This window comes from Clupea harengus, chromosome 23 (assembly GCF_900700415.2).
Source record: "Clupea harengus chromosome 23, Ch_v2.0.2, whole genome shotgun sequence".
Classification (NCBI taxonomy): domain Eukaryota; kingdom Metazoa; phylum Chordata; class Actinopteri; order Clupeiformes; family Clupeidae; genus Clupea; species Clupea harengus.
In genome coordinates this window covers 22,588,856-22,613,681 of record NC_045174.1, presented here as the reverse complement: position 1 = coordinate 22,613,681, position 24,826 = coordinate 22,588,856, and the positions used below count along the sequence as shown (strand labels likewise).

The 24,826-nt window shown below is 46.0% G+C and overlaps 1 protein-coding gene across 1 annotated transcript in view; it reads left to right on the top strand.

Moving 5' to 3' along the window:
* Positions 1–24,826, top strand: part of LOC105897704 (NACHT, LRR and PYD domains-containing protein 14-like) — a 75,667-nt gene that overhangs the window by 5,533 nt on the left and 45,308 nt on the right. Inside the window, exons 4-7 of the mRNA XM_042703185.1 lie at positions 1,863–3,671; positions 8,553–8,726; positions 17,757–17,933; positions 19,007–19,183. Of these exons, the coding sequence (XP_042559119.1) occupies positions 1,863–3,671; positions 8,553–8,726; positions 17,757–17,933; positions 19,007–19,183 (2,337 nt within the window). The remainder of the gene's footprint in view (positions 1–1,862; positions 3,672–8,552; positions 8,727–17,756; positions 17,934–19,006; positions 19,184–24,826) is intronic.

Below are 24,826 nucleotides of genomic sequence, written 5' to 3'. Positions count from 1 at the left end.
GCATATTCACATTGTGATGCCTGCAGTAGACTGATAACTTCTCTCTGTTCATCATCTGCTTGTTTCCATTGCTTCTTCAGCTGCCTCCTTTCTCAAATCAGCCTCTCTATCTCAACCTGTCATCTTGACTTGTCTTGACCTTGCTTCTCCTTTCTTTCTGACAAACTCCATATCTTTCCATGCCATAATTATAGATGACCTCACCCTTCCAATTCAATTCATACTCTGCTGTATCCTTCAAAACTTCTAAAATTCCTTTTAAATCAACATTGATTAAATTCCTTTTCTTGACTTCAGAGGACCCTGGCTATCTAACCTTTGGTTTCTGCTCATAACATGTTTCCTTCTTAGTCTGCTTGGTTTGTCTATGTTGTTCACCAGCTGCATGATGCCTGCCAACATGAAGAGCTTTCTTCTTATTCCCCAAAATGGCCGCAAAGGTGTGCATCCCTCTATCAGCCACAGATGCTGCTGCTACAAGTTGCTAGCCCAAAGCAGCCCCAGTGGGGTCTATTCCCTCCTGACAGCTGTATTTATGTAATTTGTATTGTTTGTGCGTGTGTGTGTGTTAGGGTGTGTTGACCAGGATGGTCTTTCCGAGGGAGGTGTGAGAATACTCACTTTAGGGTTATGTTGTGTTAACAGCGTCCAGCAGGGGGCATCAGACACCAAGAGGACGGACGAGACAGAGAGGGACTCTGCTGAAGAACACAGGTGAGATCATAGATGACATTCTGTCAGGCAGTCACCAAAATCCTCTTCAAACCACCTTTGATTCTGTTTATGCCAGTAACTTTCTAGAACCCTCTTTACGCTGTTATATGTATTTTCCCTAGTGGCTCTTCTGAACTGAGCATTCATTGTTGCTATAGTATTAGTTATAATGTGATTTATCCTCTTGATGTGAAGGAACCCTACTGTGTTGTAGCGATGAGTATATGAGCTCTTCTGAACTGAGCATTGATTGTTCCTGTAGTATTTTTTATGATGTGATTGGTTCCTTCACATGAACAAAATCATACTTTGTCTTAACGATGAATATATGAGTGAAATAAATGTAATTGTTTGTCAGTCACCTGCAAACTGACCCTCCATGTCTGTCAGTGTCTATTACAGTCTAGAACCCCCCTGCATATTCACATTGTGATCATATTGAAAAACCCCACTGTGTCTGTTCAGTGTGTTTATGAGAGAACATTACTACATTATTAGGGGTGGGGGAAAAAAATCGATTTTTCGATTTCTCTCGATTCTCTTTAGAACGATTCTGTCTCGATTCAGAAAAGTTCATAATCGATTTTTTAATTAAAAAAAAAAAAATTAATATTTATTTTTTTTTTTTTTTACATATTCATTTTGTGTTGAAATGCAAGCTGCATCGATTATTGCATTGTTCATAGAAAGTCATAATTGTGACAAGGAAAAACTTTTTCTCTAATAAAAAAAATAGATCTGTTGATTTATCAAACACAAAGTAGGAAGTGATTTGAGACTCTAAGTAGCAAATTCAAATGTTTTAAAAATTGAGATGCATCGATAACCGTTTTTATCGGTTTAGAATTGATAATCGATAATCGGTTTAGAATCGAGAATCGGTTTAGAATCGAGAATCGGTTTAGAATCGAATCGTTGACCTCTGAATCGGAATCGAATCGAATCGTGAGGTGCCAAGAGATTCCCACCCCTATACATTATGGTGACATGAGCTTTAGTCCGCTCTAATAGATGTGAAGCTAATATATTACAACAGATAGACATTCTGAATCTAGTAGGAATATTGTGATTATATTTAGTTGATTATGTTAATATTTTCATTGGTGACGTGTGTGTGTGTGAGTTGTTTGATTCTGTCATTGATCTAGATGGACACCAGAAGAGGCAGAGGTCCGTGAGAAACTCAGATCCACTCTGAAGGGGAAATTTCAGCATCTGGCTGAGGGAGTACCACATCAGGGTGACACCAGACTCCTCCATGAGATCTACACAGATCTCTACATCACAGAGGGGGGAAGAGGAGGGGTCAATAATGAACATGAGGTCAGACAGATAGAGAGAGCATCCAGGAGAGAAGCAGATCGAGGCAGACCAATCAAATGCAGTGACATCTTTAAACCCTTATCTGGACAAGACAAACACATCAGAACAGTGCTTACAGAGGGAGTGGCTGGCATTGGAAAAACAATCTCTGTGCAGAAGTTCATTCTAGACTGGGCTGAAGGAAAAGCCAATCAGGATGTCTACTTAATATTTCCTCTTCCTTTCCGAGAGCTGAACCTGATGAAGGAGAAGAAAATCAGTCTGGCGGAGCTACTTCAACACTTTCACCCAGAAATAAAAAATCAACCAATCTTCAGCAGTTCAGAGCACATGTTTATCTTTGATGGTCTGGATGAGTGTCGACTTCCTCTAGATTTCCACTCCAACCCAAGGTGTTGTGATGTGACAGAGCCAGCCTCAGTGGACGTGCTGCTGACAAACCTCATCAAGGGGAATCTGCTTCCTTCTGCTCGCCTCTGGATCACCACCCGACCAGCAGCAGCTCATCTGATCCCCCCTAAGTGTGTGAACCAGCTGACTGAAATAAGAGGATTCAACAACTCACAGAAAGAGGAGTACTTTGGGAAGAGAATCAGTGATGAGAATTTGGCTAACAGAACCATCACACACCTGAAGTCATCCAGGAGCCTCTACATCATGTGCCACATTCCAGTCTTCTGCTGGATTACCGCCACTGTTGTGGAGAGAACTTCAGATGAATCGGGGAGTGTACAAATGCCAAGGACTCTAACTCAAATGTACACACACTTCCTGATCATTCAGACAAGCATGAAAAAGCACAAGTACACAGGGAGAAATGAGACAGATGAAGAGATTATTTTCAAACTGGGGAAACTGGCTTTCCAACAACTGGAGAATGGCAATCTGATCTTCTATGAGGAAGACCTGAGAGAGTGTGGCATTGATGTCACAGAAGCGTCAGTGTACTCAGGAGTGTGTACTCAGATCTTCAGAGAGGAGGCTGGGCTGTACCAGGGGAAGGTGTTCAGCTTTGTGCATCTGAGCATTCAGGAGTATCTTGCAGCTTTATATGTGTTCCTCTGCTTCAGCAACACAGAGAGAAACATGCCTGACCAACAGCAAACCTCTCAGCTCTCTGCTCTGTTCAGAGCTTCAACACTTCATGACCTACACACGACTGCAGTGGATCTGGCCTTACAGAGTGAGAACGGACACCTGGACCTTTTCCTCCGCTTCCTTCTTGGCCTCTCTCTGGAGTCCAATCAGAATCTCCTAAGGCACCTACTGCCACAGACAAGAAGCCAATCACAGAGCCCAGAGCAAACAGTTCAGTATGTCAAGGAGAAGATCAGAGACGAGGCGATCAGAGACGAGGATACTTCAGACAGAGGGGTTAACCTGTTCTACTGTCTTAATGAGTTGAATCACCATGCTGTAGTAGAGGTCATTGACAGGAGCTCAGGAACTCTGTCTGTAGTCATGCTCTTACCAGGACAGTGGAAGACTAAGAGGTTTAAGTTTGAGATTTCAGGAGATCACCTGGATGAGTTTGATCTGCAGAAGTACATAAAGACACCAGAGGAAGATCTGACTGAACTCCTCAGTCCAGATGAATTTCTTCAGAGGCTGGTGCCAGTGGTCACATCAGCTTGGTAAGTACATTACTGAGAGAGGTAGAGTGACAGTGACAGAGTCTGTGTTTGTTTGTGTGTGTGTGTGTGTGTGTGTGTGTGTGTGTGTGTGGCATCTTGTGACGGATGGAGGACACAGTGTGTGTATTTGTGTGTGTTGAATTAATGAATTAATATATGTGGGATACCCATGATGAGTGGTGTGTGTGTGGGTGTGTGTGTGTGTGTGGCATCTTGTGACAAGTGGAGGACACAGTGTATGTATTTGTGTGTGTTGAATTAATTAATTAATATATGTGGGGTACCCATGATGAGTGGTGTGTGTGCGTGTGTGTGTGCCATGATGTGTGTGTGTGTGTCTGTGTGTGTTATGAGGTGCTCCCTTTAATGGGTGTGTGTGTGTCTCAGTGGCCCCCTGTGATGATTGAAGGATGATGCCATGCAGTGTGTGAGGGACAGCATTTGATGTGGAGGAAGGGGTGTGTGTGTGTTTGTGTGTGTGCCATGATGTGTGTGTGTGTGTGTGTGTGTTAGGGGGTGCTCTCTTTAATGGGTGTGTGTGTGTCTCAGTGGGTCCCTGTGATGAGTGAAGGATGATGATGCAGTGTGTGAGGGACACCATTTGATGTGGAGGAAGGGCTGTGTGTGTGTCGAGCACCTAGCATGTGTATGCGTCTGTTTGTATGTTTGATACCCTGTGGAGTGAGTCACGGTGAGTGTGTGTAGGCCTGTGTTTGTGTGTGTGTGTGTGTGTGTGATTGGCACTCTGTGGCACATCCCTTTGAATGCATAACTGTTGATTGCATGGGTTCACTGCCCAAGTTTAAGTCTGGCCGTCAATTTGTGTTGACCATTATGTGCGCTGCAACCCTCTATCCTGAAGCCATCCCCAAAAGCGGTGGTGAGGGGACTGATTGGGTTTCATTCAGTCTGATCAGGGTTCTAATTTTACTCTTAAACTGTTTGCACAAGTTGTGAGAGAAGTGGGGGAGTCTCAGGGCACTTTAGAGTGTTTTCATCAGACGCTGAAAACGATGCTGCGCACATACTGTGTCGACACGAATACAGACTGGGAAGAGAGACGGCCTCTTCTAATTATGTCCCCTCATGTCAAAACATGATTTAGAAAAACTCATTCATGCCTTTATCTGCAGCAGGGTTGACCACTGCAATGGTCTTTTCACAGGCCTCCCTAAAAAGGCCAAACAGCTTCATCTTGTGAAAAATAATTGACCATAGTATTACAATACTTACACAAGCTTCTAGTAAGTCACAGAATTGACTTTAAAGTACTGCTGCTTATTCATAAGTCACTTAATGGGACAGGACCAAATTCCAAGTTTCCAGGCAGGTGACCCGGTGCTTGTGTTACTCCTTGTCTGGGTCGGCGCTGCAAGTGACATTTTCTGGGCCCTATAAAGTGAGTGTCGGGTTTGTTAAACCGACTATATAGTCTGCACTCCTGATCGTAAGAGACAATCTAGAGTGTGCCACATAAACATGTTGAAACCTTATGTTGTCAGGGCTTCCAGTAATAAGGCTGAAAGGGTATGTACAGCAGGAGAATCTGTACCTGTTGCTTTAGTGACCACACAGACTTACTGTCCTGAGGCAGATGGGCTAGCTAGAGGGGACGCTGTACTCTATGGTGATATAATGATCGATGAACTACGGTGTGTCTCAGTGGATTCCTGTGATGAGTGAAGGATGATGACATGCAGTGTTTGAGGGACACCATTTGATGTGGAGGAAGGGGTGTGTGTGCGTGTGCGTGTGTGTTAGAATCCCAAACATTAGTGCCCCTATGTTGGTGCAACACAGTCTGTGACTCTGTGTGTGTGTATGTGTCCCTGTCTCGTGCTGAGTAAGGGGTATAGTGTGTATTACCCCTTGGTGTGTGTGTGTCTGTGTGTGTGTGTGTGTGTGTGTGTGTGTGTGTGTGAGTGTGTGAGAGTAGAGTGGTGCTAGAAATTGGGTGAACCTCTTAGATATTCCTGAGAATCTGCATGAATATGACCTGAGTTGTGAGTGTCTCAGTGGATTCCTGTGATGAGTGAAGGATGATGACATGCAGTGTGTGAGGGACACCATTTGATGTGGAGGATGGGGTGTGTGTGTGTGTGTGTGTGTGTGTGTGTGTGTGTGTGTGTGTGTGTGTGTGTGTGTGTGTGTGTGTGTGTGTGTGTGTGTGTGTGTGTGTGTGTTAGGGGCACTAATGTATGGGATTCTATGATAGAATCTAAATGAGCACGCCAAAGTTGAAGAAGGGACCGGAGGACGTAGTCGGGTTTCTGGAGTTTATTTCGGCGTGGAGACCCCCTCTCAGCTGGTGCTCAGAGAAAGGCCTATCTTATTGTAGAGTATCTTGGTATTTATACAATTCAGTAATTTAGAATACAATAGGGGAGAAGTGAGAGGAAGGGGGAGACAGTGGGGTGAGGGGTTCACCTGTGGGGGGGAGGGGGGTGATAACAGGGTACAAAGGGTGATAGCAGGAAGGAGGCTATCTAGGGGGGAAGGGGTTCACATGCCATTTGTTCAGGTCTCAGTGAGACAGACAGAGTACACATCCAAGAATGAGTTACAGATACAAAATGAGGCTACACTTAGTTACAACAACAGAATATCAATATTTCCGGTTCCATCAGATGCAACACAGTCTGTGATTGTGTGTGTGTGTGTCTATGTGTCCCTGTTTCGTGCAGAGTAAGGGGTATAGTGTGTAGTACCCCTTGGTGTGTCTGTGTCTGTGATGAATTAATGAATGAATGAATTCATTAATGAATGAATATGTGTGTGAGAAGGTGAAATCCCTCCCCCTTCTCACTGTGGCCCAAAGGGGGAGAAGGACTGGACTCCCCTACCTGAATGGTTGGGTCCGGGTTCCCCCACCTCTGTGGAGGGGTCCAATTGACTCTAATTGGACCAATTAAGCCCTTGGGCGGCCTTATTTAAGGTGCACCTCATTACTGAATGAGGGAGAGACAGACTGAACATGCTGTGAGAGAGAGCTGTGAGAGAGAGCTGTGAGAGAGAGAGAGCTGTGTGAGAGAGAGAGCTGTGTGAGAGAGAGAGCTGTGAGAGAGAGCTGTGAGAGAGAGCTGTGTGAGAGAGAGCTGTGAGAGAGAGAGAGCTGTGAGAGAGAGAGAGAGCTGTGAGCGAGTGAGAGCTGTGTGAGAGAGAGAGAGCTGTGTGAGAGAGAGAGCTGTGTGAGAGAGAGAGCTGTGAGAGAGAGAGCTGTGAGAGAGAGAGCTGTGTGAGAGAGAGCTGTGTGAGAGAGAGCTGTGTGAGAGAGAGCTGTGAGAGAGAGAGCTGTGTGAGAGAGAGCTGTGAGAGAGAGCTGTGAGAGAGAGCTGTGTGAGAGAGAGCTGTGTGAGAGAGCTGTGTGAGAGAGAGAGAGCTGTGAGAGAGAGAGAGCTGTGTGAGAGAGAGCTGTGAGAGAGAGCTGTGAGAAGGTACATACATGTAGACCAAACCTGTGTGATTGGTGACCACAGAGTTGTACCTTGTCTGTTTGGCTTTAGTTTTGGTCAGTTCGTGTGTATCTGTTTTGGGGTGATCCCTGTTGTAAATAAATAGTTATTTTTTAAGAAAGCCACTGTCTCCTGCGCCGTGTGTTCCCTACCTGCAACCCCATTCAAACCAGCCTACATCCCACATCGTGACAATGTGTGTGCTATCTGTGATGAGTGGTTAGTGTGTGTCTCTTTGCGTGTGTGGCTATCTGTGATTGGTGAAGTATTGTATGTGTGTTATTGTGTGTTCATGTGTCACTGTTGGGGGTTGAGTTAGGGGAGTAAGGTGTGTGTAACACCCCTTGATGCGTGTTTGTTTGTTTGTGTGTGTGTGTGTGTGTGTGTGTGTGAGTGTTTGGCTCTCTGTGATGGGTTAATTATTGTACGTGTGTGTGTGGCACCCTATGACAGATGAAACACAGTGTGTGTGTGTGTTTGTTTGTTTGTGTGTGTGTGTGTGTGTGTGTGTGAGTGTTTGGCTCTCTGTGATGGGTTAATTATTGTACGTGTGTGTGTGGCACCCTATGACAGATGAAACACAGTGTGTGTGTGTGTGTGTGTATGTGTTTATGTCTCACTCTTTGGAGAGGGACTTCTCTTAGTGGCTCCCTGTGATGAGTGAAGGATGATGCCATGCAGTGTGTGAGGGACACCATTTGATGTGGAGGAAGGGGTGTGTGTGTATGGGGCACAAATGTATGGGGTGCTATGATGGACGCAACACAGCCTCTGAGTGTGTGTGTGTGTGTGTGAGAGAGAGCGTTTGTGTGTGTGTGAGAGCGTGTTTGTGTGTGTAAGAGCTTGTGTGTGAGAGTGTGTGTGTGTGTGAGAGCATGTGTGTGAGAGCATGCGAAAGAGAGAGAGTGTGTGTTTGTGTGTGTGAGAGCTAGAGAGCATGTGTGTGATATCTGTGATGAGCGGTTAGTGTGTGTCTGTCTGTGTCTATGTGTGTGTGTTGCTATCTGTGATGGGTCCAGTATTGTATGTGTGTGATTGTGTATGTGTGTGTATGAGAAAGAGAGAGCGTGTGTTTGTGTGTCACTGTGGGGTGCTGTGTCACTGGAGTAAGGTGTGTGTGTGTGTGTGTGTGTGTGTGTGTGTGTGTGTGTGTGTGTGTGTGTGTGTGTGTGTGTGTGTGTGTGTGTGTGTGTGTGTGTGTGTGTAAGGAGGAGCTCCCTTTAATGAGTGTTTGTGTGTCTCCATTTGATGTGTTAGTATGTGTACCCTGTGATGAGTGACTCATGGTGAACGTGTGTATGCCTGTGTTTGTGTGTGTGTGTGATTGGCACTCTGTGATGGCTGAAGTACGGTAAGTGTGTGTGTTGGTGTTGGTATAGGTAAAGGTATGTGAGTGTAATAATCACACGTGTCATTATGTTTCTCGCAGGCTGAGGAGTTGTTCCCTCACAGAGAAGAGCTGTGCTGCTTTAGCATCAGCTGTCAGATCAACCCCCTGCAGTTTGAAGACGCTGGACCTTAGTGGCAATCCTCTTCATGATGCAGGAATTCAGCATCTCTCAGACCTCCTCAAGAGTCCCCACTGCAAGCTGGAGACACTAGAGTGAGTGTTAACACACAACAAGAGATCTGTGTGTGTGGGGGGGCACACAGTGATGGGTGAGGGGGGAATGCAAGGATGTGTGTACTATATGGTGTGTGTGTGTTTGTGTGTGTGGGGCATGTGTAAGGGGTGAGTGCTTACACACAACAGCAGACCACTGAATGGGGTGTTTGATGAGGCAGGTCGGGTGGGGGGGTACATAATGATGGGCAAACTAAAGTGTGTGTGTGAGTGTATCCCTGTGATGACTGAAATATGGGGTGTGTGAGGGAGGCAGATAGGAATCAGTGAACTACAGTGTGTGTGTGTGTGTTTTCATGAGACACTGTAATGGGATAAGTATGGTGTGTAATTTAAGGAGGGGGATCCTTCATTGGTGATGTGTGTGTGTGTGTGTGTGTGGCACCTTGTGAAATGTGTAGTTCACTGTGTGTGTGTGTGTGTGTGGCATCTTGTGAAATGTGTAGTACACTGTGTGTGTGTGTGTTTGATTGGCACTCTGTGTTGGCTCAAGTATGGTAAGTGTATGGGTTGGTGTTGGTATAGGTACCAACACTTGACATGTGGACATGTGGATTACACGGTATGTGTATATGTGGTGTGTTTGTGTGTGTGTGTGTGTGATGAATGAATGAATGAATATGTGTGTGATACCTGTGATGACTGGTGTTTGTGTGGCTCTCTGTGTGATAGGTGAAAATTCACCCTAGTTACCTCAGGACTCCGGAGCTGCATATAAGTATATTTATTAAACAAACAACAATTGCAATCGGGCTCACTCCCAGCACAAGGCTGAAAGTGAAGCAATGATAAACACATCGCACAAGGTTTATATAGACAGAAGTTGAGCGTTCAGCAGGGATAATCACGTGGTGGATTTCTCACGTCCGAGGCAAGGATGGAAGTTTTGCAAGGTCGGAAGAAGCACAGTTCGAACCTTCTTATCACCTCTGGTCTAAACATGCTCTTGTACATATGCAGACTAAGTGGCACCTAATATTCTAAGTTACACACACGCAGAAACACAGAAAAGCCATGTTCCTGCTTACATAAGTACATGATTCATATAAGGTAATTAATAATACAAGGCACTTGATTATTATATTCCTAAGTCATTAACAGTGTTTGGAAATTATCTCCATCAGTCTCTCCTTTTATCCGTTTCAATGGATAATTCAAAAGCACAATCAAAATCAAAATTAAAATCGAAATCATCTTTCTTAATTCGTCAATTATCAATTTCAATGGATAACTTAAAAATCATCACTCTGAGCTTCATCACATGGATTTTCGGAACAGAGATCATTACTGAGCATCACTCCATATCATCATAAGTAAATCATTTAAAATGTCATCATATTTCTCATCACACATTTGTATACTTTGCATTTGTAGGCCAACATAATGGATGTCGACTGTGTGTGTGTCATTAGCTCGCCTAGGCTTCAGATAACATTCGAACAAGGCCTCTTTGCTGTGTCCTTGAAGGCCCTGTTCCCCATTAGGCATCCGGCAGAACACATCGGACTGGGCAGGAAAATGTAAACAGTCTTTTTGTAGGAAGTGTGTGGGCAGTCTGGTTCTGGCCTTTTGTGATCAATATGTTAACAGTACCAAAATGTAGAGCAGTACGGTTATTATCAAATGTTTCACACATTGTTTCATTTTTCCCTTGTAACTCCCCATGACTTCACAGAGATAGGACCGCCCCGCCCTCCCAGTATCCACTAGGCACAGAGAGTTCTGAGAGCATTTTGCTAATTCACATTTTTGCCATATATTCTGCAAATGTATATTCAATCTCTTAGTCTGTTTCAGCAAATGGTTTGAGTGCTAAGGCAGTGTAGATTCTTCCATACATCATTTCAAACAGTGATAACAACATTCATGCTTAATATCACTAATTTCACTCTAAGATTCTCAAATTGCTTTTAACAGGTCGGTTCATTCTTTTCTACCAGTCCTGCTGACTGGGGGTTGTATGAACAATGACTGTCTATAGCTAGACGATATTTCTTTCTTTTGTTTGGATTTAACTCAATAAAATCTATAACTGAATGTTTAAACATCTTTCAAACAAAATATAAATCAGAAGTAAAAATATATGCTTACTATCCCCACTTATTGAGGCATGTTTTCACCATGGCTCAATATTGCAGCATATCTTTTAGTATTGTGAGATATAATTCTTCAATTGTGTATGTGTCAGATGGTTGTTGTAGTGCGGCCTGGTTAGTGGCCTTGTCTGCTTTGTGGTTTCCCAATGAAACCGGGTCTTTGCATGTGTGCGCAATCAGTTCAATTAGTTCCGCTGCTTGTGCAGAATAGTGTGGAAGTAGTGGCTATGCGTTCAAGGTTTATTTGCGTGAACCATCAACAAACAATAGTTAAATCAGCTTTTGGAAAAGGCATATCTTGTAGGTCAGCTCTGGCTGCCATAGTTTTTATCTGTCCTCTGCCGTAAGTAAAAGTGTAACTGGGTTAAATGTCACGCAGCGCTCAATATTGATATGAGGCTGAGTGAGCAAAACAAATTTAAATAAATAAAAATAAGCATGTGGAACTTTCAGTGTAAGTGTCTGTTTAGTACAATAGGAGCAGAGGCCTGCACCGCCAAGGCTGCAGCCACTACTGCTTGTAAACATTCAGACATTGCTTGGGCTACTGGATCTAGCCGTGTTGACTAGTATGCCACTGGTATCAACTTTAAGTCCCCACTTATGCATTAACACAGATGTTATATAATCTTTTTTTACAGTCTACAGTTTGTACGAATGGCTTTGTCATGTCATGGATGTGCTAGGACAGCAGAACTGACCAACAGTTGTTTTATCTGTTCAAATGCCTGCTTTCCATCTTCAGGCCTTTTAATAATATCTCCTGCTGACCTGGGCTGAGAATAAAGTAAACTCTGCAACATTTGTGTTTCTAACTCGTGGTTAGGAATCCATTATCTCAGAAGTTAGTCATTCTCAGAAAATACATAATTTATTTCTTTGTCTGTGGCTGAGGTGCTTTTTAAGATAGCTTTACTTTAGTGGACCACAGCTGCTAATGTTGTGGCCTTGTTTCTGCTAAAAAATCCTAACAACGCCAGGGTATGTTGTTTACAGGTCTTCTTATCTGGAGGAACAGCACTAGATGTTCAACAACAATTGAGTGTCCCTCGAACTGTAGCTAAGTTTGAGCTCATGGCTTGTGAGAATACAGTCTTTTGAGCCAGCACTCAGCCCCCACCCATCCTGTCTTAGTCCAATGTATCAGTCTAGGTTAATGTAGTTAGTGTGACAGGCTTACATTTCTCTTAAAATCTTTTTTTGGGCTTAACAGTGTATATTCTATACATAATAATATTTTGGGACATCATTGTTTAATTTATTCTAAAACCCATGTATTGTTGGAACAATTCTAATGCCCAACCCACATCACATCTCTTCCTAATAAGTTTGTAGGGCATGTTTTTGAAACATAATCTGTAGTTTGAAATATCTCTCCTGTTTCAAACTTTGCTTTTAGATGTCTCTTTCTTCTTACAACCTTACTGTTCTGGGCATCTAATTCTCTGATTACTGCTCAGCAGGCACCAAAGTCACATAAAACAAAACAAAACAAAAAATCATTGGCTTTCTTGCCACCATTAACGTTAGCTTTGCTCTGTTTGGTGCAACCAATAATGTAAAAACATTTTCAAATCAGTGTTACAATTTTCTTCTTGTTGTAGACATTTTAAACCACCTCTTATTGCTATTATCATGTGCGTCTTCTGCTTTTGACGCACTTTTTCCCATTTGTAAGTTATTTTATGTATTTCTCTTAATACCTCTAATAATAACTGCTCTTGAAACCTTTTAAATTACCTTTATCTTATTCTTCACACTAGGGTTAGATGTGTCTAGCACCCCCTGGTGTGTGTTGGTGTGTGTGGGTGTCTATCTCTCAATTACTGAATGAAGGTGTGTGTGTGTGAGAGAGCGTGTGTGTGAGTGCTTATGAGAGAGAGTGTGTCTACAAGAGATCTGTGTGTGAGGGGGGGGGGGGGTCATGTAAGGATGGGTGTACTCTGGTATGTTGCTGTGTGCGTGTTTGTGTGGCACTCTGTAATTGGTCAAGTATTGTGTGTGAGTGTGTGACAGTGTGAGTTTGAGTGTGTGTGTAAGAGTCTGTTTTTGTGAGAGTCTGTATGTGTGAGAGTGTGTATATGTGAGTGTGTGTGTGTGATAGAGTGTGTGTATTGTTGAGAGTGTGTGTGTGTGTGAGAGTCTGTTTTTGTGAGAGTGTCTGTGTGTGTGTGTGTGTGTGTGTGTGTGTGTGTGTGTGTGTGTGTGTGTGTGTGTGTGTGTGTGTGTGTGTGTGTGTGTGTGTGTTTGTGTTTGTGTGTGTGTGAGAGAGAGTGTGTGTGTGAGTGTGTTAGAGCATGTGCGTGACAGCATGTGTCCAAGAGTGTGTGTGTGTCTGTGAGAGATTGTGTGTGACTTGGGAAGGAGTTCTCTGTGTTTTCTGCCTCGATTGTGACGCGTGTGCAGGCCCAGGAATTTGAGGATATTGTTGACTTGTCTGAATCTTCATTGATGAAAGCTCAGTTTCAGCTCGGTCCTCGATGTCTGTTTGTCAGACTGTTGTGCCGTCTGGCTACCGTTCACAGATTCTGAGTCTAGTCCATGAGCATGCGCTGTCTGTCCTGGGTATTAATCAGACCTATCAACGAGTGCTTTGGCCTGGATTAAAGACTGCTGTTGCCAAGTTCTGCCACTCTTGCCATCATGTCAACTTAAGGGTAAACCCAATCAGACCATTTCCCCAGCCCCACTCCGTCCTATTCTGGTGATGGCACATCCCTTTGAATGCATAACTGTTAATTGCATGGGTCCACTGCCCAAGTTTAAGTCTGGCCGTCAATTTGTGTTGACCATTATGTGCGCTGCAACCCTCTATCCTGAAGCCATCCCCAAAAGCGGTGGTGAGGGGACTGATTGGATTTCATTCAGTCTGATCAGGGTTCTAATTTGACTTTGAAACTGTTTGCACAAGTTGTGAGAGAAGTGGGGGAGTCTCAGGGCACTTTAGAGTGTTTTCATCAGACGCTGAAAACGATGCTGCGCACATACTGTGTCGACACGAATACAGACTGGGAAGAGAGACGGCCTCTTCTAATTATGTCCCCTCATGTCAAAACATGATTTAGAAAAACTCATTCATGCCTTTATCTGCAGCAGGGTTGACTACTGCAATGGTATTTTCACAGGCCTCCCCAAAAAGGCCAAACAGCTTCATCTTGTGAAAAATAGAGTTCTTATGAAAATAATTGACCATAGTATTACAATACTTACACAAGCTGCTAGTAAGTCACAGAATTGACTTTAAAGTAATGCTGCTTATTCATAAGTCACTTAATGGGACAGGACCAAATTCCAAGTTTCCAGGCAGGTGACCCGGTGCTTGTGTTACTCCCTGTCCCTGGGTCGGCGCTGCAAGTGACATTTTCTGGGCCCTATAATGTGAGTTTCGGGTTAGTTAAACTGACTATATAGTCTGCACTCCTGATCGTAAGAGACAATCTAGAGTGTGCCACATAAACATGTTGAAACCTTATGTTGTCAGGGCTTCCAGTAATAAGGCTGAAAGGGTATGTACAGCAGGAGAATCTGTACCCGTTGCTTTAGTGACCACACAGACTTACACAGGATTCCTGTGATGAGTGAAGGATGATGACATGCAGTGTTTGAGGGACACCATTTGATGTGGAGGAAGGGGTGTGTGTGTGTGTGTGTGTGTGTGTGTGTGTGTGTGTGTGTGTGTGTGTGTGTGTGTGTGTGTGTGTGTGTTAGGGGCACTAATGTATGGGATTTTATGATAGAATCTAAATGAGCACGCCAAAGTTGAAGAAGGGACTGGAGGACGTAGTCGGGTTTCTGGAGTTTATTTCGGCGTGGAGACCCCCTCTCAGCTGGTGCTCAGAGAAAGGCCTATCTTATTGTAGAGTATGTTGTTATTTATACAATTCAGTCATTTAGAATACAATAGGGGAGAAGTGAGAGGAAGGGGGAGACAGTGGGGTGAGGGGTTCACCTGTGGGGGGAGGGGGGTGATAACAGGGTACAAAGGGTGATAGCAGGAAGGAGGCTATCTAGGGGGGGGGTCACATGCCATTTGTTCAGGTCTCAGTGAGACAGATAGAGTACACATCCACGAATGAGTTACAGATACAAAATGAGGCTACACTTAGTTACAACAACAGTATATCAATATTTCCGGTTCCATCAGATGCAACACAGTCTGTGATTGTGAGTGTCTGTGTCTGCGTCTGTAATGAATGAATGAATGAATGAATGAATATGTGACTGAGAAGGTGAAATCCCTCCCCCTTCTCACTGTGGCCCAAAGGGGGAGAAGAACTGGACTCCCCTACCTGAATGGTTGGGTCCGGGTTCCCCCACCTCTGTGGAGGGGTCCAATTGACTCTAATTGGACCAATTTAGCCCTTGGGCGGCCTTATTTAAGGTGCACCTCATTACTGAATGAGGGAGAGACAGACTGAACATGCTGTGAGAGAGAGCTGTGTGAGAGAGAGAGAGAGCTGTGAGAGAGAGAGAGAGAGCTGTGTGTGAGAGGGAGAGCTGTGAGAGAGAACTGTGTGAGAGAGAGAGCTGTGTGAGAGAGAGCTGTGTGAGAGAGAGCTGAGAGAGAGAGAGCTGTGTGAGAGAGAGAGCTGTGTGAGAGAGAGAGCTGTGTGAGAGAGAGCTGAGTGAGAGAGAGCTGTGTGAGAGAGAGCTGTGTGAGAGAGAGAGCTGTGTGAGAGAGAGCTGTGTGAGAGAGAGAGCTGTGTGAGAGAGAGAGAGAGAGCTGAGAGAGAGAGAGAGCTGAGAGAGAGAGAGAGAGCTGAGAGAGAGAGAGAGAGGCTGAGAGAGAGAGAGAGCTGTGAGAGAGAGAGAGCTGTGAGAGAGAGAGAGCTGTGTGAGAGAGAGCTGTGTGAGAGAGAGCTGTGAGAGAGAGAGCTGTGTGTGAGAGAGAGAGCTGTGTTGGTGAGAGAGAGAGGGCTGTGAGAGAGATGAGAGAGCTGTGCAGAGAAGAGGAGATGCTTGTGGAGAGAGCTGTGTGAGAGAGCTGTGTGAGAGAGAGCTGTGAGAGAAGAAGAGCTGTGAGAGAGAGAGAGCTGTGAGAGAGAGAGAGAGCTGTGAGAGAGAGAGCTGTGAGAGAGAGAGAGAGCTGTGAGAGAGAGAGAGAGAGCTGTGAGAGAGAGAGCTGTGTGAGAGAGAGCTGTGAGAGAGAGAGAGCTGTGAGAGAGAGAGAGCTGTGAGAGAGAGAGAGCTGTGAGAGAGAGAGAGCTGTGTGAGAGAGAGAGAGAGAGCTGTGTGAGAGAGAGAGAGAGAGCTGTGTGAGAGAGAGAGAGAGAGCTTGTGTGAGAGAGCTGTGAGAGAGAGAGAGCTGTGTGAGAGAGAGAGAGAGAGCTGTGTGAGAGAGAGAGAGAGCTGTGTGAGAGAGCTGTGTGAGAGAGCTGTGTGAGAGAGCTGTGTGAGAGAGCTGTGTGAGAGAGAGAGAGCTGTGTGAGAGAGAGCTGTGTGAGAGAGAGAGCTGTGAGAGAGAGAGCTGTGAGAGAGAGAGCTGTGTGAGAGAGAGCTGTGTGAGAGAGAGCTGTGAGAGAGAGAGCTGTGAGAGAGAGAGAGAGCTGTGTGTGAGAGAGCTGTGTGTGAGAGAGCTGTGTGTGAGAGAGCTGTGTGAGAGAGAGCTGTGTGAGAGAGAGCTGTGTGAGAGAGAGCTGTGTGAGAGAGAGCTGTGTGAGAGAGAGCTGTGTGTGAGAGAGCTGTGTGAGAGAGCTGTGTGTGAGAGAGCTGTGTGAGAGAGCTGTGTGTGAGAGAGCTGTGTGAGTGAGAGCTGTGTGAGAGAGAGCTGTGAGAGAGAGAGCTGTGAGAGAGACAGACTGAACATGCTGTGAGAGAGAGCTGTGAGAGAGAGAGAGCTGTGTGAGCTGTGAGAATCTGTGTGATTGGTGACCACAGAGTTGTTCCTTGTCTGTTTGGCTTTAGTTTTGGTCAGTTCGTGTGTATCTGTTTTGGGGTGATCCCTGTTGTAAATAAATAGCTATTTTTTAAGAAAGCCACTGTCTCCTGCGCCGTGTGTGTTTCCTACCTGCAACACCATTCCAACCAGCCTACATCCCACATCGTGACAATGTGTGTGCTATCTGTGATGAGTGGTTAGTGTGTGTCTCTGTGCGTGTGTGGCTATCTGTGATTGGTCAATATTGTATGTGTGTGATTGTGTGTTCATGTGTCACTGTTGGGGGTTGAGTTAGGGGAGTAAGGTGTGTGTAACACCCCTTGATGTGTGTGTGTGGGGGGCATGTGTGTGGGGCATGTGTAAGGGGTGAGTGTTTACACACAACAGCAGACCTCTGAATGGGGTGTTTGATGAGGCAGGTGGGGTGGGGGGGTACATAATGATGGGCAAACTAAAGTGTTTGTGTGAGTGTATCCCTGTGATGACTGAAATATGGGGTGTGTGAGGGAGGCAGATAGGAATGGGTGAACTACAGTGTGTGTGCTTTCGTGGGACCCTGTGATAGGATAAGTTGGTGTGTATTTTAAAGGGGGGCATCCTTCGTTGGTGACAAGTGTGTGTGTGGCACCTTGTGAAATGTGTAGTACACTGTGTGTGTGTGTGTGTGTGTGTGTGTGTGTGTGTGTGTGTGTTAGGGGGAGCACGCTTTAATGGGTATTTGTGTGTCTCAGTGGGCCCCTGTGATGATTGAAGGATGATGACGCAGTGTGTGTCTTTCAGTGACTGAGTGAATGATGATGACATAAAGGGGGGTGTGTGTGTGTGTATGGGGCACCCAGTAAGTGTACGCATATGACATCCTGTGATGAGTGAGTCCCGGTGAGAGTGTGTATGCCTGTGTTTGTGTGTGTGTGTGTGTGTGTGTGTGTGTGTGTGTGTGTATGTGTGATTGGCACGGTAAGTGTGTGGGTTGGTGTTGGTATAGGTAAAGGTATGTGAGTGTAATAATCACACGTGTCATTATGTTTCTGCCAGGCTGGTGGAGTGTTCCCTCACAGAGAAGAGCTGTGCTGCTTTAGCATCGGCTGTCAGATCAACCTCCTGCAGTTTGAAGACGCTGAACCTGAGTCTGAATCCTGATCTTCATGATGCAGGGATTCAGCATCTCTCAGACCTCCTCAAGAGTCCCCACTGCAAGCTGGAGACACTATTGTGAGTGTTACACACAACAAGAGATCTGTGTGTGGGGTGGGGGGACACACAGTGATGGGTGAGGGTGACAGTGTGTGTGTGTTTTCATGGGACCCTGTAATAGGATAAGTATGGTGTGTAATTTAAGGGGGGGGGGGGGGGTCCTTCATTGGTGATGTGAGTGTGTGTGTGTGGCACCTTGTGAAATGTGTAGTACACTCTGTGTGTGTGTGTGTGTGTGTGTGTGTGTTAGGGGGAGCACCCTTTAATGGGTGTTTGTGTATCTCTCAGTGACTGAGTGAAGGATGATACATAAAGGTGTGTGTGTGTGTGTGTGGGGGGGGGGGGGGGGGGGGGTGTGTGTGTATGGGGCACCCAGTGAGTGTACTCATATGACATCCTGTGATGATTGAGTCACGGTGAGTGTGTGTTTGTGTGTTTGATTGGCACTCTGTGTTGGCTCAAGTATGGTAAGTGTATGGGTTGGTGTTGGTACCAACACTTGACATGAGGACATGTGGATTACACAGTGTGTGTGTGTGTGTGTGTGTGTGTGTGTGTGTGTGATGAATGAATGAATGAATATGTGTGTGATACCTGTGATGACTGGTGTTTGTGTGGCTCTCTGTGATGGGTCAATTATTGTACGTGTGTGTGTGTGGGGGGTATGTGTCTAGCACCCCCTGGTGTGTGTTGGTTTGTGTGTGTGTGTGTGGGGGTGTGTGTGCATGAGTGTTTGTCTATCTCTCAATGACTGAATGAAGGTGTGAGAGCGTGTGTGTGTGTTTGTGTGTCACCGTGGGGTGCTGAGTCACTGGAGTAAGGTGTGTGTGTGTGTGTGTGTGTGTGTGTGTGTAAGGAGGAGCTCCCTTTAATGAGTGTTTGTGTGTCTCCATTTGATGTGTTAGTATGTGTACCCTGTGATGAGTGACTCATGGTGAATGTGTGTAGGCCTGTGTGTGTGTGTGTGTGTGTGTGTGTGTGTGTGATTGGCACTCTGTGATGGCTGAAGTACGGTAAGTGTGTGGGTTGGTGTTGGTATAGGTAAAGGTATGTGAGTGTAATAATCACACGTGTCATTATGTTCCTCCCAGGCTGATGCAGTGTTCCCTCACAGAGAAGAGCTGTGCTGCTTTAGCATCAGCTGTCAGATCAACCTCCTGCAGTTTGAAGACGCTGAACCTGAGTTTCAATCGTGATCTTCATGATGCAGGAATTCAGCATCTCTCAGACCTCCTCAAGAGTCCCCACTGCAAGCTGGAGACACTAGTGTGAGTGTTAACACACAACAAGAGATCTGTGTGTGGGTGGGGGGGGGGGGCACACCGTGATGGGTGAGGGGGGAATGTAAGGATGTGTGTACTATATGGTGTGTTTGTGTGTGTGTGTTTGTGTGTGGGGGGCATGTGTAAGGGGTGAGTGTTTACACACAACAGCAGACCACTGAATGGGGTGTTTGATGAGGCAGGTCGGGTGGGGGGGTACATAATGATGGGCAAACTAAAGTGTGTGTGTGAGTGTATCCCTGTGATGACTGAAATATGGGGTGTGTGAGGGGGGCAGATAGGAATGAGTGAACTACAGTGTGTGTGTGTTTTCATGGGACCCTGTAATAGGATAAGTATGGTGTGTAATTTAAAGGGGGGAATCCTTCATTGGTGATGTAAGTGTGTGGCACCTTGTGGTGTGTGTGTGTGTGTGTGTGTGTGTGTGTGTATGTGTATGGGGCACCCAGCGAGTGTACTCATATGACATCCTGTGATGATTGAGTCACGGTGAGTGTGTGTATGCCTGTGTTTGATTGGCACTCTGTGTTGGCTCAAGTATGGTAAGTGTATGGGTTGGTGTTGGTACCAACACTTGACATGTGGACATGTGGATTACACAGTGTGTGTGTGTGTGTGTGTGTGTGTGTGTGTGTGTGTGTGATGAATGAATGAATGAATATGTGTGTGATACCTGTGAAGACTGGTGTTTGTGTGGCTCTCTGTGATGGGTCTATTTTTGTACGTGTGTGTTTTGTGGGGGGTGGGGGGGGTGGGTGGGTATGTGTCTAGCACCCCCTGGTGTGTGTTGGTGTGTGTGGGTGTGTGTGCATGAGTGTTTGTCTATGTCTCAATGACTGAATGAAGAGCGTGTGTGTGTGTGTGTGAGAGTCTGTATATGTGAGTGTGTTTGTTTGTGAGTGTGTGTGATAGTGTGTTTGTGTGTGTGAGTGCTTATGAGAGAGTGTGTCTGTGTGAGAGTGTGTGTTTGTGAGAGGGTGTGTGTGTGCGTTTGTGTGAGTCTGTGTGTGTGTGTGTGTGTGTTAGGGGGAGCATCCTTTAATGGGTCTTTGTGTATCTTTCAGTGACTGAGTGAATGATGATGATGACAAAGGGGTGTGTGTGTGTGTGTGTGTGTGTGTGTATGTGTGTATGGGGCACCCAGTGAGTGTACGCATATGACATCCTGTGATCAGTGAGTCCCGGTGAGAGTGTGTATGCCTGTGTTTGTGTGTGTGTGTGTGTGTGTGTGTGTGATTGGCACTCTGTGATGGCTGAAGTACGGTAAGTGTGTGGCTTGGTGTTGGTATAGGTAAAGGTATGTGAGTGTAATAATCACACGTGTCATTATGTTTCTGCCAGGCTGGTGGATTGTTCCCTCACAGAGAAGAGCTGTGCTGCTTTAGCATCAGCTGTCAGATCAACCTCCTGCAGTTTGAAGACGCTGAACCTGAGTTTCAATCGTTATCTTCATGATGCAGGAATTCAGCATCTCTCAGACCTCCTCAAGAGTCCCCACTGCAAGCTGGAGACACTAGTGTGAGTAATAACACACAACAAGAGATCTGTGTGTGGGGTGGGGGGGGGGGCACACAGTGATGGGTGAGGGTGACAGTGTGTGTGTGTGTTTTCATGGGACCCTGTAATAGGATAAGTATGGTGTGTAATTTAAGGGGGGGGGGGGGTCCTTCATTGGTGATGTGAGTGTGTGTGTGTGGCACCTTGTGAAATGTGTAGTACACTGTGTGTGTGTGTGTGTGTGTGTGTGTGTGTGTGTGTGTGTGTTAGGGGGAGCACCCTTTAATGGGTGTTTGTGTATCTCTCAGTGACTGAGTGAAGGATGATACATAAAGGTGTGTGTGTGTGTGTGTATGGGGCCCCCAGCGAGTGTACTCATATGACATCCTGTGATGATTGAGTCACGGTGAGTGTGTGTTTGTGTGTTTGATTGGCACTCTGTGTTGGCTCACGTATGGTAAGTGTATGGATTGGTGTTGGTAACAACACTTGACATGTGGACATGTGGATTACACAGTGTGTGTATATGTGGTGTGTTTGTGTGTGTGTGTGTGTGATGAATGAATGAATGAATGAATATGTGTGTGATACCTGTGATGACTGGTGTTTGTGTGGCTCTCTGTGATGGGTCAATTATTGTACGTGTGTGTGTGTGGGGGGGGTATGTGTCTAGCACCCCCTGGTGTGTGTTGGTTTGTGTGTGTGTGTGTGTGGGGGTGTGTGTGCATGAGTGTTTGTCTATCTCTCAATGACTGAATGAAGGTGTGAGAGCATGTGCGTGCGTGTGTGTGTGTGAGTGTGTGTGTGTGTGTGTGTGTGTGTGAGAGTCTGTATATGTGAGTGCTTATGAGAGAGTGTGTCTGTGTGTGTTTGTGAGATGGTGTGTGTGTGCGTTTGTGTGAGAGTCTGTGTGTGTGAGACAGTGTGTGTGTGTGTGTGTGTGTGTGTGTGTGTGTGTGAGTGCGTGTGTGAGAGTGCGTGTGTGTAAGAGACTGTATGTGGCACCTTGTGAAATGTGTAGTACACTCTGTGTGTGTGTGTGGCACCTTGTGAAATGTCTAGTACACTGTGTGTGTGTATGTGTGTGTGTTAGGGGGAGCACCCTTTAATGGGTGTTTGTGTATCTTTCACTGACTGACTGAGTGAATGATGATGATGACATAAAGGGGTGTGTGTGTGTGTGTGTGTGTGTGTGCCTTTGTGTGTGCCTTTGTGTGTGCTATCTGTAGTGTTTGTGTGTGTGAGATGAGAGTGTTCAGCATTAACTGAAGAATCCCCACTGGAGAACCTAGCATACCTGTTAACACATTAATAATCGTTTGTCTTCTAGAGTGGATCAAGGTATCTTCAGAAAGGAGAGTCCAGCAGCAGCAGCAGCAGCCTCAGATGACCAAGACCAAGCCCAGCAGGATCCAGGAGCACGGCTGCTCTCCGTGGACACTCCCAAGTGAGTCTGATGGACAACAGCACACACACACACACACACACACACACACACACACACACATACACACACACACACACACCACACAGTCTTCAGGAGGAACCCAGAGAGAGAATGAGGTCATGAGGTTTGGGATGAAATGGAGGGAGTGTGTGTGTGTGTGTGTGTGTGTGTGTGTGTGTGTGTGTGTGTGTGTGTGTGTGTGTGTGTGTGTGTGTGTCTCTCGAGAATTGTCTGGCATAATTTTACGCAGATCCCTGTTTATTATGTGTCTGGTAACAAGCTACAAGATAGCCTTTAAACAGATTTACACACACCACTGGCAAGTCCCGTATCCTGTGACATCTGTCGGCCTGCTACACAACGGACATTTACGAATATGAAAGACACTCACAGAAAACTAATGGATGAGTTTTCAGCATGATTAAAAACTGGTTAGGAAAAGCCTGGACACAAGAAGGTGTGATTAAGAGGATGCTGTCATGTACTCTCCTGAAATGGACTGGTCCACAAGTAAAGCACAGCACATGTGCCGTTTTCTGTCAAAGGAGGAGTGGAACCGCTGGTGAAAATCATTCAGTGCCCTGCTTTAAAAAGACATGTTATTATCAATATTATTACTATTATTATTATTATTATCATCCAGTTATTAGACCAGTCAGTCAGTGTCTACTCCAGACATGAGACTTACAGCTACCTGGGAGGTTGTTGTTGTTTTGTTCTGTTATCTGCGGGCAGTTCTGCATCCTCTGGCTCCTCCTCATCCATAGACTCCCGAGGTGGCTGCAAGGGTTCTTCCTCTTCCTCAGATGCACACTGGGGTTTGGGTTCATAATGAGGACCAGCACCAAAGATGTCTGCAGAGTAAAGGGGCTGTTGCTCCTGCGCTGCTGCGGGCGCTTGTGGCCGTTGGCCATACTGCAGGATGAACTCATCATAGCGAGCAGGAAGCTGGGTTTGCCAGCGTGGGCGCTCAGGTTGAAGTAGCGAAGGCAATGAATGACTGGACTGGTCATCAGCACTCCGGCTCAAAGGACCATGAAGAGGAGTTTTAGAGTTTAGGGTGGCTGGCTTGAGACCAAATGGGGGTGTCAGTGAGAACACACTGTCCAGTCAGGATTCACAGTTCACAAGGGTCATTTATTAGAGTTCCAGTGAGGATATGAGTAGGACTGTATGGATGTGTGTGTGTGTGTTTGTGTGTGTGTGTGTGTGTGTGCGTGAGCATCCGTGTGTGTGTGTGTGTGTATATAAGCACCCGTGTGTGTGTTGGGGATAAAATGGAGGGAGAATCTGGTGAACGTAGTCTTCCCTTTCCCTCGACTGATGAAACATCAGGTTTCCTCCTGAGAACACCTTGACCTGTTCAGAGTAAGAACCTTCTCATTAGTGTGTATCTTTGTGGTTATGCTGGTTTATCAAGCTGATGAAGCGTGTGTGTGTGTGTGTGTGTGTGTGTGTGTGTGTGTTAAAGGGAGGATTACCACAGTGAAGATCTACAGAAGTGCTGTGAAGCCTGTACTGAAGTTCCTGACTCCAGCCACTGGGTCCTGGTGGAGCCTGACATCTCCACAGTGAAGAGCGATTCAACCTACAGCCTGAGCTCTCCTGCAGGGAGGTATGAGTGCTCAGAGTCTGGTCTGCGCTGGTCGTGTGCTGGTCAAGTCACCCTGCAGTACCGCTTCACAGACTGGCATCTCTTGGCTGGAGAGCTGCCTGACATGCAGTACAGACCAGCTGGCCCTTCGATGGACATCAAGCTCATCTCAGGAGAGCTCCAGGAGATCCACCTGCCACATTTCCTCTGTTTGGGAGGTAGTCAGTGTTTTCTGAAGGATGCTGTGAAGGTTCTGCATAAGCAGGACAGTGGAGTGTGTTTGGAGAAGTGTGAGCTCAGTCGCTTCCATGCCAGGCTGGTGAACCCTTCCTTTTCTATTCTTGGACTTTTCTACTCTTTGATATCGCTCCTGCTCCCTGGGAAGGAGGTGAAGATCCATGCTGATGTTCAGGTCTATCGGTGCAGCACCAACCCCCTCACCTTCCGCTTCTACCTCCTGCCAGCGGATGCCCGTCTCAGTAAGTTATTGACAGACCAAGAGGATAGTTTCCGAGGCTTCAGACTCTTTAAGCCCCGGCCTGTGAGACCTCTTCAGATGAATGATTTCTATGGTTTACACACAACTCCAGAATCCATCAGAATGTATCCAGTAGAGCTAGAGCTCAGAGTCAGCGAAATTGCTCCTAACTTCTCAGTCGTTCGCAGAAGTGAGGCTGGTGACTTTAAAATGGAGCTGCTCAGCTCTGCAGACCAACAGACAGTTTGGGATGCAGAGATCTTGAGAACCGAATGCTTCTGGAATGAACCCCAACAGGGTGGTGAGAGCACATTAGATGCTGCAGAATTCCTCTCCAGACAGCGGGCGGCTCTCATTCAGAAGGTTCAGAATGTGATACAGATAGCAGATCAGATGCTATCGCAGGAACTTATCAACAAAGAAGTGTATGCCAACATCAGAGCGGCACCGACTGAACAGGAGAAGATGAGACGCGTGTTTGACGCCCTGGAATCTTGTGGGGCTGGAGGGAAGAGGGAGTTCCTCGGAATCCTCCAGAGGGAATGCCCTGACCTGCTGCAAGAGATGGGCAGATGATCCTCCTGACCATGGGACTCCTGGATGGGGATCATG